Here is a 15,168-nt window from a genome sequence, read left to right as displayed (position 1 = left end):
AATAGCCTGAGGCGTATCACAGAATGAGAAGGCAATCATAGATATGAGTTTGTGGTCATCCAGGCAGCCGTTTACTCTGCAGAAACTTGACCGCCCTTGATTCAGACTTGATTTTCTTGGGGAAAAAAACTGTGTACACAACTTAAAATGCACACCAACAGCATTCAGCACCTGAAATATTGTAACTTATCTTACAATTTGGACTTGTAAAATGACTTGAGAGTTGATCAGATAGACACCAGTAGACTGAATACTTAATCTGGATTTTTCTAACATTGCTTTCAGTTGACTTCTCTTCAGTGACTTGAATCTTGTCTTGAGACTTTACTTTTTAACATATTACTAGAGACCTGGACTTGTCTTAAATTAATTGCTCGCTGTGATAGACCTGGCACTTGACTCAGACTTGTATCAATTGGCTTGGGATTTGATGTGAACTTGTCACAGATTGCAAGACTTTCAGGTTGAAAGTTTAGAAAAATGCCTTTGACCTGACTCAGATTTGTTTTAAATGACTTGAAACTTGACTTGAAACTTGGCTTTTTCACAAATTAGGTGGGACTAAACTTGGACTTGTTTGAAATTACTTGAGACCTAAATTGGACTTGTCTTGAATAACTAAGACTTGTCTCTGTAGACCTGGCACTTGACTTGGACTTGTATGAAATTAGTTGAGATTTGGCTTGAATTTTTGTCAAATTACTTGAGCCTCAGCTTGGTCTCGTATCAAATTACTTTTGACCTGACTTAGATTAGTCTCATATGACTTGAGACTCGGCTTGAGACTTGACCTTTCACAAATTACTTGAGACTCGTCTCGGAATTGTCTCGGATTACGTGAAACTTTAATTGGACTTGTCTTGAATGACATGAGACTTGGCTTTAAATTCGCTTTAATAAAATTTTGACTTGTCTTTAATGACTTGAGATTTAAGTCTAAGTTGTCTCAAATGACTTTTTACTTGACCTGGACTTCTGACTTGAGTTTTAACTTGATCATGTCTCAAAGTACTTTTATTTAACTTGTACTGAATGGCTTGTGATGTGATTTGGACTTGAATGACCAGCGACCTAAATTACATTAATTGCTTTGTCTCAAATTACTTGGCACTCGACTTGAACTCGTCTCCAGTGACTTCAGGCTCGACCTGAGTCTCAACTTGCCCCCGAGTGCTAACATCTGCTCTGCTCTGTCGAGTCTTCTCTTTTCTCCAGGAGCAGCATGTCGAGCTCTCTCAGCTGCTTCAGGAAACCCCAGTTGGGGACGATCCTCCTGCGTTTCTTCACATGCTCGATGGCGTCGACCACCGTCATGTGCTCGCAGATCATGAGGTAGGCGAGGAAAAGGGTGGCGGACCGACTCCTTCCCATCACACAGTGCACCAGCAGTTTATCTGTAGACGCATGAATCACACACTCAGGCAATGGCTATAGTACACATTTATTCTTATTTTTTTGGCAATTTAAAAAGGGTCAATTCACTCAAATCACATAATCTTTCATGTCTTTATTAACCATGCAGAAAGTTTTGGTTTAGAAATATCCATGACTGAGATTCCTGCCATTTCCACGTAGATAATCCACAGCTTTCACTGTCAAAAGTACCTGTGAAAAACTAAATTCTGTATATAATTCTTAGAAACTACAAAGTTGTGTCTAAAAAATAAAAAATGTATTTTTTCATGTCTTTTATCTCCACAAATGAAAATTCCCTCTATGTTCAACATACAAGAATAATAACTGAAGTTTAAGGGCAATTATCTTCAAAACAAATGATAGTGAAATAGATTTCAGCTTTGGTTCTCAAAGCAGTGAAGAATTACATCTGAAAGACTTTTTTTTTATCTTTAAGCACCATAACCAACCTTCATCACCCTACGTACTCAGTTGTAGTGGATGTTTCTGCACAAATATCTCAAAGTCTTTACAACAAAGACCCGGTTTACACTTGGGAACCAGAGAGGTGCATATGGTGTCATATTTACATAACTGCCAATGAGTGCCCATGATTATTGTAGTCATTTGTCCAGAAAATTAATGCTGATTGTTGCCTTTCCCATAAATACAAAAGTCAGTTATCAGTGGGCTTTTTTGTTCAGTGGGAAAGGGAAATTATAGAGCGTTGTTGCACAGTTTTCGCTGCCCAATCTGCACTAGAAACCCAATCTGTTGAGGTATTGACGTGGAATGGTTAGGATTAGGACAGGGGATAGAATCTGAACATATTGGGTTTGCGGTATGGATTGAGTAGTGATAGCTGTCACCAAAACAACCACCACATCTTGCATTGATGACGTTGCTTTCCTGTTACATCCATCAGGATGCATTAGTGTTTAAAAGCAATCCAAACCACCTCTGCCCAGAAGCAAATCTTGGTCTTATATGTTAATGCAAACCATGGATTTGTTACATTTGCACATTTCACAGGTATAATATCACCATTTCTGAAGTGACTGAGTCTATAATCTAACAGACAATGAAACCAGTTGCTTTTTAGTGAGAAAAATAGGCTGTTTTTTTAATCGAGACATCGCTGTGTGTCCTGCCAAGATAGAGCACTAAAACTGAGTATTTTAAGCCAAAACATGATCTTTTTCTTTTGTGCCTAAGCACATGTTAACTTCAGTTTCAACATAACCGCTACATAATAATGTACAAATTTAATCTATCCATGGTTTGCAGAAACATACAACGCCAGCATTTTGTCCGGCAATTTGGCTTGACAGGTGGTTTGACTGACTATATGACAATGAGGTGGTCTTTTACACTTATTAATACTGAACGTATTTTGTGCTGTCCCTTTGTGATCCAATCAAGGCGGATTTTAAAACCAAGTGTAAACGGGGTGAAAAACGATAAAGATTAGAAACAGCTAACTTATTTCTGTGATGTGGCTGAAATGACCCTTTAGCGATTACTTTGTGTGTTTTCTTACTCTGGGGATTGCTCAGTGTTTTTTCTATAAACTTTGCAGCAGAGAAGAAATACTGGCTGAGGTCAAAGGTTGCGACGTCCTCTGCGACCACTCCATAGTAGACGACGTCCATGTCGCTGTAGTAACCAGCTCCGGTGTCCACGTTGTTCCACGTACCCTCCGCTGCGTTGAAAATGTGCGTAATCCCCATCCTCTTCAGTTTATACTTGTCCTTTGCAGTCTCCCTGCAAAAAAATGGTCATGGATATTATTTTAATCCTCCGTTATTTTATTCAGTTTATTAATTTAACACATTTTTACTCACTCGTCCCCGATGTAGACATTAGGCCAGACCTCGTTGACATGAGTGTAAGCCACACTCCCACGATTGAGGATTTTCTCCAGCTCATAGCCCCCAGGTGTGACATATTCATCCACTGGACTGGATTCCTCCGCTGCCTTTGCAACATTTATCTTTGTGCCAGTCTTTGAGTTGTGAGAAGCCATTTTCTCACTGTGGCTTCCTTTCACACATGATTTATTAGCTTAAGGGGGGAAAAGAAATACCACACTTGCTTTTTTTCTCTTTCTCTCTCCACTTTTCTCCCTCTGCAATCATGACAAAATACAGTTTTGTTTCTCACATGCATCTCCAACACCACTCACCAACAAACTGAAGTCCCTCTTGCTTGGAAATTTTGTTTTCATGATTCGGACAGCTTGTTGTGACGCAGTCCTTAAAGGCAGAACATGGTTAGGTTTAATTCTGGCAGGCTCAAGCGAGGGCACAGATTGTATAACCGCTCTGTGACGGGCATCAAATGCTGAGGATATTTTTAGGGCTGTGATGTGGCGGGCCTCTGACCTTAGCTGCCACGTTCCCTGCCTGTGGGGAAAACTTCCACCCAGCCAGTCCCTGCCATCCACTTCTAAACACACAACTTTAATCTCCACTGCTGGCAGGAAGCTGTGCTTACCCAAACTTTACACTTGCCAAAGGATACCCAAATTCACTGGAGTGAACACTCTGAGCGGTATGAGCGACTCCTTGAAATTGTGTCAGTCTCTTTTAGCCTTTCTGCGCGTCTTCAGACGCCGGGAGAAAACGTGTAAGCGCTGCCTCACAACACCCGTTAAGGATGTTCTGCATTTTCTGGAGCCTCGTGGGGCCAAAAGAGAGCTGAAATGTGTCAGACTGTTAGACAGATGAGGTTTTTCACAGGATGGCACATGTCTTTGATTCGTGGTTATATGATATGCATGGTCCATTCAGCGATCTAAATGCGAGCCCCCAAAGTGAGAGTGTGATGATGACTGTATTGCAGAATGGCTGGATGAAGCTGCTAACATGTCAGACAGAGTTTTCACACCATCAGACTCCTTTATTTTTCCCTCATATCTTCATACTCTGCCATCATTCATTCTGACAGTGAAATCATTAAACCTGTGATATCCAATTCCTTTTATTTTGACAGCATCTCTCTCTCTCTCTCTCTCTCTCTCTATCTCTTTTTCTCCCAGTGTGCTCTGGAGAGCATCTCTTATTAAGATGGCTTCAGCGTTTCATCTCTTTTCAAAGTCTGACCTGAATCTGTATACACACTCAGAACCATGCCGGCATATTTTTATCATCTCGTATCAAGCCTCTTTAGACATCACAGTTTTAACTGTACCGCGCTGGATTGCAGCAGTTAAGACGCAGTATTTTGAGAAATGTGAATATATAAGTGGAGCATTGTTTATTTATAGGTGTACACTGTCTTTGTGATGTTCAAGAGCAGTGGGGGGGGGAGTCATGCTACATTTGTTTTAATGGCCTCTGTGATATCGATTGTGCTGTGTTTGTGACCACAGCAGTGTTTCTGTATGTTTCAACTCCTTAACTACAATTCACGTGTACTTTGCATTTTTGCTGACTGTTTTTCACATGCTGTACACATTTATTTGATCTGTTTTTCCCGACATTGCAAACAGCCAGTGGTTTCAAATCTTTCTGTTCAATATGAAAACCAGCTCACAGTAGATTTGTGGGGTTTTTTTCATGTCAAGTCATTTGAGACAAGTCCAAGTCAAGACACAAGTCATTCAAGATTACATCAAGTAAAGTCAAAGGTCATTTGAGACAGTTCAAGTCAAGTCAGAAGCAATGCTGGATTGATAGCTAGATAGATAGATATTTCTTCACTCCTTGATGTTGTGTTGTTTCCTCTGCAGAGCCAAAGAAGAGTCCAGCTGACAGAGCTGATTCAGAAATCCAACATTTGGAAGGATGTTTCTGTGCCTGCGAACGGCCTCCACAGCCTCTACGAGGTTAAGTCTTTCTTTGATCATGAGGAAGGCCAGCGTTAAAGTCGCTGAGCGGCTGATTCCTCGTGCACAGTGGACGAGCACCTTACCTACACAGACAAGAGGAAAAAGTAACTTTAAATGTTTCTATATAAGGCATGCACACCATATCTCATATAGCTAGATAATTATCAGAATGGGTCTAGCTGCAAATAACGTATCACTTTTGTTTTTATATTCATTTTCCTAATTCAGGAATGTAACAAGACAGTCAGCTCAAGGGTTAACATCCTGAATGAAAAACAAAGTGTCAAGTTGCTCCATTCACACTTTTTTTGTCATTGTTTTTCACAAAGATTTTAGTGCAAAGTGCAAAAAATGTATTCTCTTAAATGAAAAGGGGGATTTTTATGCACATAAAACTAAATTAAAACAATAATTAAATTGCTTAATATTACAATTAGATTTTTAGCTAGAAGATGCATCTTGTCAAGTTTCTCTATACCACAATATTTCTGCCATGCAACCCTAAACCATTGTTTTTCTTTTGTTTTCTATCCGTTAAATAGACTTAAGTGGTACCTTTCTGATTCAGAGCACCATGAATGAAATCAGCCGTCTCAGTGAAGAATGGGCTCAAGTCAAAGTCTTTACAGTCTGGTGCTTCCACGCCATGGTATTGTATGTTGGTGTCTTTGTAGAAATGTGGCCCTGTGTCAATGTGCTGGGGGCCATCTGCAGCATTCACCACATGTGTTATTCCCAGATCCACTAACAGGGTCTTGTGCTGAGCTGTGGCCCTGTTAACAACACAAGACATGATACAGCAAGTGCAGCCCTCTGTGGTTTCTCTCGCCTGTAGCCAGCTCTGTTAGCGTATGTTTGCAAATGCATCACTGGTGACTCAAATGTACAGATTTTATATTTGTCCCATGAGTTGGCCAAATACTGGACTTGTTTGCAGCAACAGTCTCACAATCAGATCACCATATTTCTGTGGGGCCCCAAAGTGAGAATGTCACTTACGCGTCTCCGATGTAGAGGTTGGGCCAAACCTCGTTGACAGCTCCAGTGGGGCGTCTGTTCTTCAGCAGACGGCTGAGCAGATCGCAGGTGGGCGGTGTCTGATACTCTGGCTCCTCCTCTGGGCTCATATCTTCATCTTTCACTTCAGTGTTGCTGTATAATTATCACAGAATATATTCAGCTCAACACTTAGATAACAGTTTGATACTTTCCCCAAATACTTGATGTTCTTGGATGGAAAATTAGAGAAGTTACTGCTGCCGCCGTGCTAGTTTTTCTTCCTGTAGGCATTTGGAAAGGAACCACAGTAAACTCTAACCTTATTGGTGCAGCTCACTCTGTTTGCCATCTGAGCAGAGTATCAGTGTTGTTTAGAGGCTAAGCCCCGCTGGAACGAGACAGCTGAAGATGCCAGAGTGTGGGGCAGGAGCAATGTGGACTATTTATTCCTCAGATGACTGTGACAGAAGCCAGGCTGCTCGTGTTGTGACAACTTTAACTACACAACCACAGCACTGATTACAGTTGTAATAGTCTAAGTGATATAAAACATGCTGAGGAAGTGATAGTGATTTGAAACAGTTCTTCTCAGTGTGCTGAATCACTGGAATCTGTTCATTAAAAAGATTTGTACAAAGGTTTTGTTCAAATTGTTCAGGGGTTTACTGGAGCTATGACTGCGTGAAGTCTTACTTATTACACTGAAACACTGAACGTTTAGTTAAGCTCGCTACTCACCCCCATGCCAATGAAAGGTCAGATGAAGTTTCACAATCCGCTTCACAGGAAAAAGGAATTGCACGTGAAAAAAACTGAAATAATAATAATAAAAACAAATTGTATTGTATGTAAATTTGTGTGGTGGCCTGTAACTCCTCGTGTGGGATATGGCTAAACTGTGGGACAAAGTATGACTAAAAACATGGTGATGTTTTTCAAAACAGCTTTGGATGTTAGGGCTTTCAAGATTTTTTTTTTTTGTTTTAACTTTTTTAATACTACTTTTCTGTTCTTTTTTGGGCTATGTCTTGCCATGTAGCTTGTTGCCTTCCCTTGTCATTTTGAAAGTAATCAAAATTATTTGTTCAGGTTTCAAAGGGCTAAAATTGTTATCCAAATATACAGGCTATGTAAAAATAAATAAATAAATAAATAAAATACTCTATGATTAAAATGTTGAACATTTTTTCCCCCAAATAAAAAGTATTTTAAAAAAGTGGGGGGCGTGCAGCAGATCTATTTTTTCTGTCCTCTCCGCCCACCGCGGCTTCCGTAGGTTTCTCTTTCTCGTCGCTGCCGCGCTAGTTGACCGGTGAAAGAGCAGTGCGCGTTAAAATGGCTAACTTTAGCCTCAGAGAAAACAACGGACAGATTGAGCCAAACATGTTTAAATCTCAGTCGCAACTTAACTCAGACAAAGAGCCTGTTTTGCACCAAAAAACGTCGACTAGCAGGTGCATCAGAATGGTAAGTGCAGTTAGCATCTTTATTTGTTTATGTCGTTTGTTAGCTTGTTAGCTTGTAAGCTAACGGGCAGTGGCTGACACGATGATAGTGGCTGTGAAATATAAAAATAAATGGTATCTTTGTAGATGAAGGACACTCCAGTGTCTGATTTACACCCAGAAACGGCACACTCTACCTTGTTTACCGTCTAAACTTTCACTTTGCTAATGCTAACTGTCGCTCTCTGACAAGCCCAGTTTATGCTGCAGGTCTCAGGTTTCTTTGCCAGTGTTGTATTTTAGTGTCTTAGTGTGATAGGTTTGGGAGGGACACAGGTGCAGGAGGGACACAGGTGTAGGGGGGGACACAGGTGTAGGAGGACTAAGTGAGTAAAAAAATTATGAATCCCTTTGAAACTTGGAGGGACATCAGTTTCCTTGTGCTTGACTTGAAAAAATAGATGGGATTTCTGTCAAAAACATGAAAAAAGGCAATAGGCAGCCTGTTAAAAAAATGGTCCACAAATTGATTGAACAAATTTCGAAAATTACTTTTTAAAAGCTTGAGGAAAATGTCTAGGAGAAAAAGTTTGACTTGAATTTTGGTGTTAAAATGACAGGTTGAATAATACAAAATAAAGCATGTAATGTAAAATGTCAAATTATTATTTTCTCAAAAGAGAGGTAGAATATAGAAGAGGAAATATTACAAAAATAGCAAAATAAATATGTAAAAATTGATTTAAAATAAGGAAAATATATAAATTGAATATATTAATAATTTAAGATAGAATTATGTAAGTGCTTAAAGTAAAAATAAGTGCTTAAATAATTAAAACACACCTGGTATTATAATAAAACCAAGAAGTAATGAGTACCAAACCATAAAAACCAAGGCTTTGGGTCAGGTTTAGACAGAGGAAATGCATTTCAACAGGGAGACAGTCTTCAGCTCCACAACGGTATTTTGTTGAAGTCTGTTGCCCCACCAATATTTCTCTCGTATTGGACAGTGCTTGCTTTTTCTAACGGTGACATACCTTATTTAGCTTCTACAATGTACGTTTGAATCTCAGATTTTAGGGAAGTGAACAGACATCTCTTCCAGTAGAGAATAGTGAAAACTCCTGCTAGGTGAGGTGGCAGCAATGTGACGCCAATGTCAATGTTAAGTCATTGTTGGTCTTGTTAGTATTTAATAATTACAATAAAAATCATTCAGAGTTTCTAAATCAGTTTAATTTCTTCACAAAATGGAATATTTCTTACAAAGACAAGACAGTTAGATCATTGTTCATATCTTCGCTGTAATATCTACTTCAAACTCAACAAGATAATCCAAATTTATGGACTGATGGGTTTTATCTCAAGTCCACCTGTTGGCGCTCCAGCTCCTCGATGATCCCTGGCAGTGCAGCTTTTGGTCCAGCTCTCGAAGCTGCTCCAGGAAACCAGCATTAGGTGAGATGTTCCTATTGGCGCTGACAGCTTTGATGGCATCCACCAGTGTCATGTTCTCGTGGATCATCAGGTAGGCCAGAACCAAGGTGGACGAGCGGCTGAGACCCATCGCGCAGTGAACAAACACTTTACCTGCCAGAAACAAAAACTTAACATCACTCCCTGCGGATCTCTTCAGAGCTCAGCCATCCTCTCCCGGCTCTGTGTCTGTATTTACAACCCTGCAACGACTGGATTATTGTGGTGAACTTTATTCCAACTGTCTAATTAGTTACTCCTCTGTGGATTAAAAACCATGCACATCACAGAGAGGAGTACTTCTAACTCCTGGCTAAAAGTTTTCAACAATATTGCAACAAATGTTTCTACACGCGGTAATCCCCGCTTCCTTATCAGGCCCGAGGATTAGGGCGCATAGGAGCACGTAATTGAACTGTCTTGGCGTGTGTGTATTTCTGCTGGGGATTACTGTAGGCCCCGCCACACACTGGAGCCCCCGATCAGCCAGCATGTGAATGAGGAGGCCTCATCTTATTACTGTCATGTCAGATACCGACTTCACTTTGCATAACAGGCCAGGCAGGCACAGGCCACAAACATAATTGTGTAATTTCCATGTCCAATAAAAGTGTTGCTTACAAATTACCAGGGCAATCCATTTAAAACCAATTTTCCTGGCCAAGGTCTGAGCTTATGAGAAGATTACCGTGGGGGAAAGATATTAGCTTGATATTATGTTTAGTGTTTGATTTGCATTTTAATGACTAATACAACTGGGGGCTGCTGTAATGGGAATTGACTGACAAATGTTTCTGTAAAAAAAATGTCTCCCTTAAGTTAATGTGTAGAAATGATGAGAAATACCTTGAGCCCGGCGAGAGCTCCTCACCTGTGGGCGAGCTCAAAGCGTTCTTGATAAAATTGGCAGCTGGGTAAAAGAAGGGACTCAGGTTAAAGGATTCCATGTCAAAAGCTTCCACTCCATGATAAGTGATTTTGGTGTCTCGGTAGAAGCTGGGGCCCGTGTTCACACTGAACTTCCCATCGGCAGCGTTAAGCACATGCGTGATGTGGTGAGCCTGAAGGGTCCTCTTGTCTTTGGCTGCATACCTAAAGAGAAAAAAGCGTAATTATCGATCAGAGGCCATAGTGAAAGAAGGGTATGTCATTTCTGTGAGTACACATGTGACCATTGCGCAATAAGGAATGCCTATAAATTATTTAGAAGTTGGCGTGATTTAACATTTACTAATGCTTTATAGATAATTAATAAGCTCTTAAATGCATAAATTAAAACAGTGTTTGTGTTGCCAAATTGGACCTACATTTAAGAGACCTTTTAGTCAGTGTAACACAGTAGCTCTCTCTGTTCATCCAAATAACAACAACAACGATAAAAGAATAAATAAATAATTGATCAACCTTTCCCCATAGATGTACAAAAAAAAATCCTGGCAGGGAGGTTTATGGATTATACACAAAAACAGATGTTACTACAAAGATGAGTGGCTATTTAGTTTCTTTTCTTCACTTAAAAAACTGCAAACTAAATTCATTTCGCCTCTGTTGTATCTGGGTGGTGATAGCCAGACAACCAGGGCAAATAAAACATTAACAGCAACATTAACATTTTGGTGCATCGACAATAAACATTTTTTATTTAGCAAGTTGGCTTGTTAGCAAGTTCATGTGCTAATGCTTCATTTGTGGCCAAGTTGTGTAAACTGAGCAGCTAAATGAGCTAATGTTTAGTGTCATAGATTGTATATGTGTGTGTGTATATATATATTTATTTACTGTATATGTGTGTGTGTTTATACATATTCTTTACACACAGTCTATGTTTAGTGTATAGCTTACTGTTGATGTTACAGTGGTAACAGTTACAAAGTTGACATGGCAACATGCTAATGTTTAGCAAACCTGGCAACCCAAAAGTACTGCATAACAAGGTGTGCTCACTAAATACTGAAGAATGGTACATCATCATAAAATTTGCAATTACAATTTTTTGCCGTTAGGTGGCAACAGAAACAAGCTTTGAACACTGACAATATGGAGAACATGTTAGCAAAAATAATTCACTAAGCTGGCATGAGCCAACAGCGTGTATTTGGAGTGTTATGTATGCCAACCAGATTAAAATAGAAATAGACTGTTTAAACCAAACAAGGCTGGAAACGTCCTGATGTGTTGTCATAAAAAAGACGGTTTTGTTGCCGCAAACATGGCTGGAAATGTCATGGTGTGTCATTAAAAAATACCTAATTTTGCCATCTTAAACAGGGCTGGAAATGTACGAATTTGTCCACAGTTAACCAGGTTTATTGCCACAAATGTCAGGACGTTGGAAACGTCCTGACGCAACATTAAAAAATACCGGATTTTACCGCCATGAAAATGGTTGGAGATGTCCAGACGTTTTGTTAAAAATAACCACTTTTGTCGCCAAAAACCCAACTGGAAATGTGTCGACTGTCTGCAAAATGATCTGCTTTTGTTTTTTGTTGGCGGTCTGCTGCTTCCTGCTGTTTTGCAGCCGTATTGCCATGTGTCACTCCATCCAATATCATCCTCTACTTCAGATCAGCAACTCTAAAACTTATGTCACTTTAACATGGTTTGCAGAAACTACAATGCCAACTTTTCATTCTGTCGACTGGGCTGACTTTAACCATTAATTCCTTATAGTTAATTGTTTTCTAAACCTTTCTTGACACTTTGTATATCCTTTTAAAGCATGCTTGGTCTCACATGTCTCCAATATAGATCCTGGGCTGAACCTCATCCAGATGGTTGCTGCTCCCTTTCTTTGTCCACATCAGCCTGTGGAGCTCTGAAGCTGGGGGGGTCTCATACCTGCCGTCTGCCCCCTCCGGGCTCGCCAAGCAGCTGAGGCCTCTGGGCATGTCTGGATACGCCACCTCTGCTTCTATAACCTGTCGCACAGAAGCACCACAAATGATATCAGCTGGGAGTTTAAGCAGCAGGTATGTTGAACCAACAGAAATGTTCATAATCAAGATGCTAAGAAAGTCACCAAAGTAATTTTCAGTTGAAGCAAGAAAGTGCAGATACAGTTTCAGACACTATCTGATCTCCTTTGAATGCCTAATAACTCGTGACGACTAACAGGCTTTATTGAAAAGAGGTAACGCTGAAAGAGAAACACAATGTGGGATCACACTGAGGATCGTTAATTGGAACATCAGGTATCGAGGCCTTGAAATATAGACTGTAATTATGCCAATAAATGCACTCCACAGCAGCAAAGGACCACAAGAACACATAATTGTAAGTTGACCTTATGATGCTCTCATTATTTTATCTACAGTTCAGCAGCACTTAGGTTTATTTATCTCCAGAGATACAGAAAATTGGTATTCAAGGCCTATAAACATCAGCTTTTCATTTCCTACAGGCAAGTCCAACCTGTGCATTTACAATTTACACACTGTGTGAGACTTATACTGTGCATACTGTATACATTAGCATCCATTTAGGCAGCTGTGTGATTCTGCTCCGGGCTGAGGACGTACAAACGATGTGTGTGCATTGTTACAGTAAAGAAACCGATGGCAGCGACTTCTTATTTGCATTCTGCTGCTGTGCGGAGACATAATGTGGCACTCAGGGTTTGGAGACGTATTGTCGCGTCCGCAGGGATGAGTCGTTGAGACCGACTCTGTTTCAGTGACCTTTTGTTAAGCTGCCGCGGCGTATGGAGTTGCACTCAAACATCATGATGGCTTTATCCATGTCTGCGTGGTTGCATGTGTATGCAAGAAAAAAAGCTGCACCTGACCTGGCATATGCTCCATGCATCGAGCAAAGTGTGTCTTTGCTGAAGTACAACATGTGCCCGCGGTACCTGGAGGCTCTTCTTTCTCCTCATTGATCTATAAGTACAACCCTTCCCTCCCTCCCACAGTCAGGGCAGAGAACTGATTTCCCTGGTGCGCATGTTGAGCTGCAGCGCTGCTTTCATAGCCTCCCCCCTTAGGCTAACCTGTCCTTCCTGCTCTACTTCTGTGTAATTAAAGATGCTATGTATGGGAAAGTGCCCACGGTTAACATGGAGGGCAAATAAAAACGGATTTTTTTTTTTTTTTTTACCTCCTCAGGGCCTCTTCTTGGTGGTTTTATGAATTACACTTCCCTCTTTAGCCTTTCGGATGTGGTTCGTCTGGATTTGTGAGCAAATTAATAAAAGCAGAAAGTGTGGTAATCCATCAGGCAATGCATCACAGTACATCTTCGTTTATTAAAGTGCTTTATAAAACATGTTCACCTATACAGTGCTGTAAATTCACACACTACAGTCTAGTAAATATTTCCCAACAAATATCTGCAACAAATTTGCAACAACACATTGTTAGCAGACACTTGCCTTGGCTGGAAACGTTGCTTTTCAAGGTCTCTCTGTACAAGAGCTACATGTAGGTCGACAGCACAACTGTCTGAGTTCTCCTTGGTAATCTACCCTGCAACCTTTTTTGCTATTTTAACATCTGAATCTCAGCCCAAAATAATTCTGGCATCATCTTCTGCATTCCTTTAAGGTTACCCGAGCTACCAGGCAGCACAGGAGGGAGGATAGGACACGGCTTTTTCAATAGCGAGAGAATTAGATCAGTGCGGCTGACACAGTCTCTACTGAGATTCTGCTCCACAGTGAAATGTGTGTTAAATCAACATCTGGACGTTTGGTCAGGAGTTTCTGATCTTTTTTACATCATATTTAATTGAAAGCACAAAAAACTGATTAAAGGTTTACACTAAAAAATTCCTTACGGACATTCAAAACCCTAAGGCCTAAAACATAAAAATAATACACCAAGAGAATTACACAAGAAAAAGATGAACACTTGTACAAATGATACAAACATTTATTTATATCATGTAAAGTTTACTATTTGCAAAATGCATTATGTTTCTTGTACCCAAATACATGATCCGTAAATGATAAATTACACTGATATTTAACCTGTGACTCAACACCGTGCCATACAATTCAGTCTGTAATATGTGTGTGATGCAGTGAGGTTGAGAAATAAATTATCAATCAGTTCTATTAGTCACATTTCATAAAATACAGTAAAGTTGAATCATTGATTTATTATTTCTCAAGCAACCGTCTTAAAATCAGTGCTGCCAAACTACTACATAGTAGATGCGAGTGTCTTTTTTTGTTTGACGCACAATGATTTCATGGACAATCAATGATCTGAAACCTTTTGAGGTACTGTGATGATCAGCTCAACTGACTCGATGAATACACCAAAGGAATACCGTACTGTGAACACTGATCGCTTTTTTTTCTTTTTGAAGAGACGGATGAGATTGATTCCCATTTTGAGTTTGAATGTTGAATTGCAGAAACATGTAACCCTTTTCTGAGTCATCCACAGATTTTACAAAAACAAAAAAAGATGCTTTTTAAAAACATTTACAGTGAGACATTTGGTCCATTCTGTTGTAATACAAAGTGAGGAGCTGAAGACAAAAGAAATCCGACAAGAATAAAAGGTAGCTGAAAGACAGTCATCAGATCTCCTTATCATTTCCATTCATTGTTCAGTCATTTTCACACCATGTTGCATTAAGTTTCCAAACTGTCATTTTGTTAAGAAATTCTGTTTTTAACATCGCTGTCTGCAAAAACATAGAAAAAAGAAAAATAACACAAGAAAGTCCTTAATCACCTTAACAGGTCCATGAAAATGTAGCCTAATGCAGTTCATTAAAAAAAAACCGACAACAAAATTGGATTCTAATAGAGAGAAAACTGTTCAAGTTCATTATTATACTTTAATACTGGTGGCGCAAGCTTTGTATAGCTTGACCTTAGGGTGGCGCCAGAGGAAAGGCGCCGCTGTTACTAGTGGAAGACGTCACCGTCACATCTCTACGATTTTGGTGCAGCTTCCTCTTAGTTTGACGACTGCAGACCTTCGCAGGCTCAGCTGAGCACTGAGCTGAATGCTAACATTTGTAAGTGTGCTAACTTACTGCTATTTTGCTTCCACTGATGTT

At 39.9% G+C, this 15,168-nt stretch overlaps 3 protein-coding genes across 4 annotated transcripts; all 3 read right to left on the bottom strand.

Moving 5' to 3' along the window:
* Window positions 1-58: 58 nt before the first annotated feature.
* LOC121958766 (dual specificity phosphatase 29-like) lies at window positions 59-3,662 on the bottom strand. 2 transcript variants are annotated; one of them, XM_042507877.1, is made up of 4 exons: window positions 3,581-3,662; window positions 3,240-3,459; window positions 2,936-3,159; window positions 59-1,394 (listed from the first exon to the last, which is right to left on the bottom strand). In XM_042507877.1, exons 2-4 carry the CDS (start codon window positions 3,419-3,421, stop codon window positions 1,174-1,176), a joined length of 627 nt encoding a protein of 208 aa, XP_042363811.1. In that variant the 5' UTR covers window positions 3,422-3,459; window positions 3,581-3,662; the 3' UTR covers window positions 59-1,173. The 2 variants fall into 2 exon arrangements, with proteins under 2 accessions (XP_042363811.1, XP_042363812.1); XM_042507878.1 differs by having other exon boundaries at window positions 3,240-3,438; window positions 3,581-3,648.
* Window positions 3,663-4,619: 957 nt separating this feature from the next.
* Window positions 4,620-6,633, bottom strand: LOC121958767 (dual specificity phosphatase 29-like). The gene is made up of 4 exons (XM_042507880.1): window positions 6,546-6,633; window positions 6,227-6,379; window positions 5,783-6,000; window positions 4,620-5,310 (listed from the first exon to the last, which is right to left on the bottom strand). The coding sequence occupies exons 2-4, from the start codon at window positions 6,352-6,354 to the stop codon at window positions 5,096-5,098; spliced, it is 561 nt and encodes a 186-aa protein (XP_042363814.1). The 5' UTR covers window positions 6,355-6,379; window positions 6,546-6,633; the 3' UTR covers window positions 4,620-5,095.
* Window positions 6,634-8,897: 2,264 nt separating this feature from the next.
* Window positions 8,898-13,320, bottom strand: LOC121959207 (dual specificity phosphatase 29-like). The gene is made up of 4 exons (XM_042508430.1): window positions 13,249-13,320; window positions 11,887-12,071; window positions 10,022-10,242; window positions 8,898-9,264 (listed from the first exon to the last, which is right to left on the bottom strand). The coding sequence occupies exons 2-4, from the start codon at window positions 12,039-12,041 to the stop codon at window positions 9,038-9,040; spliced, it is 603 nt and encodes a 200-aa protein (XP_042364364.1). The 5' UTR covers window positions 12,042-12,071; window positions 13,249-13,320; the 3' UTR covers window positions 8,898-9,037.
* Between the last annotated feature and the right edge of the window lie 1,848 nt (window positions 13,321-15,168).

This window comes from Plectropomus leopardus, chromosome 19, assembly GCF_008729295.1.
Source record: "Plectropomus leopardus isolate mb chromosome 19, YSFRI_Pleo_2.0, whole genome shotgun sequence".
Classification (NCBI taxonomy): domain Eukaryota; kingdom Metazoa; phylum Chordata; class Actinopteri; order Perciformes; family Serranidae; genus Plectropomus; species Plectropomus leopardus.
The sequence above is the reverse complement of the archived record's forward strand: the minus strand, read 5'-3'. Positions and strand labels throughout refer to the sequence as shown.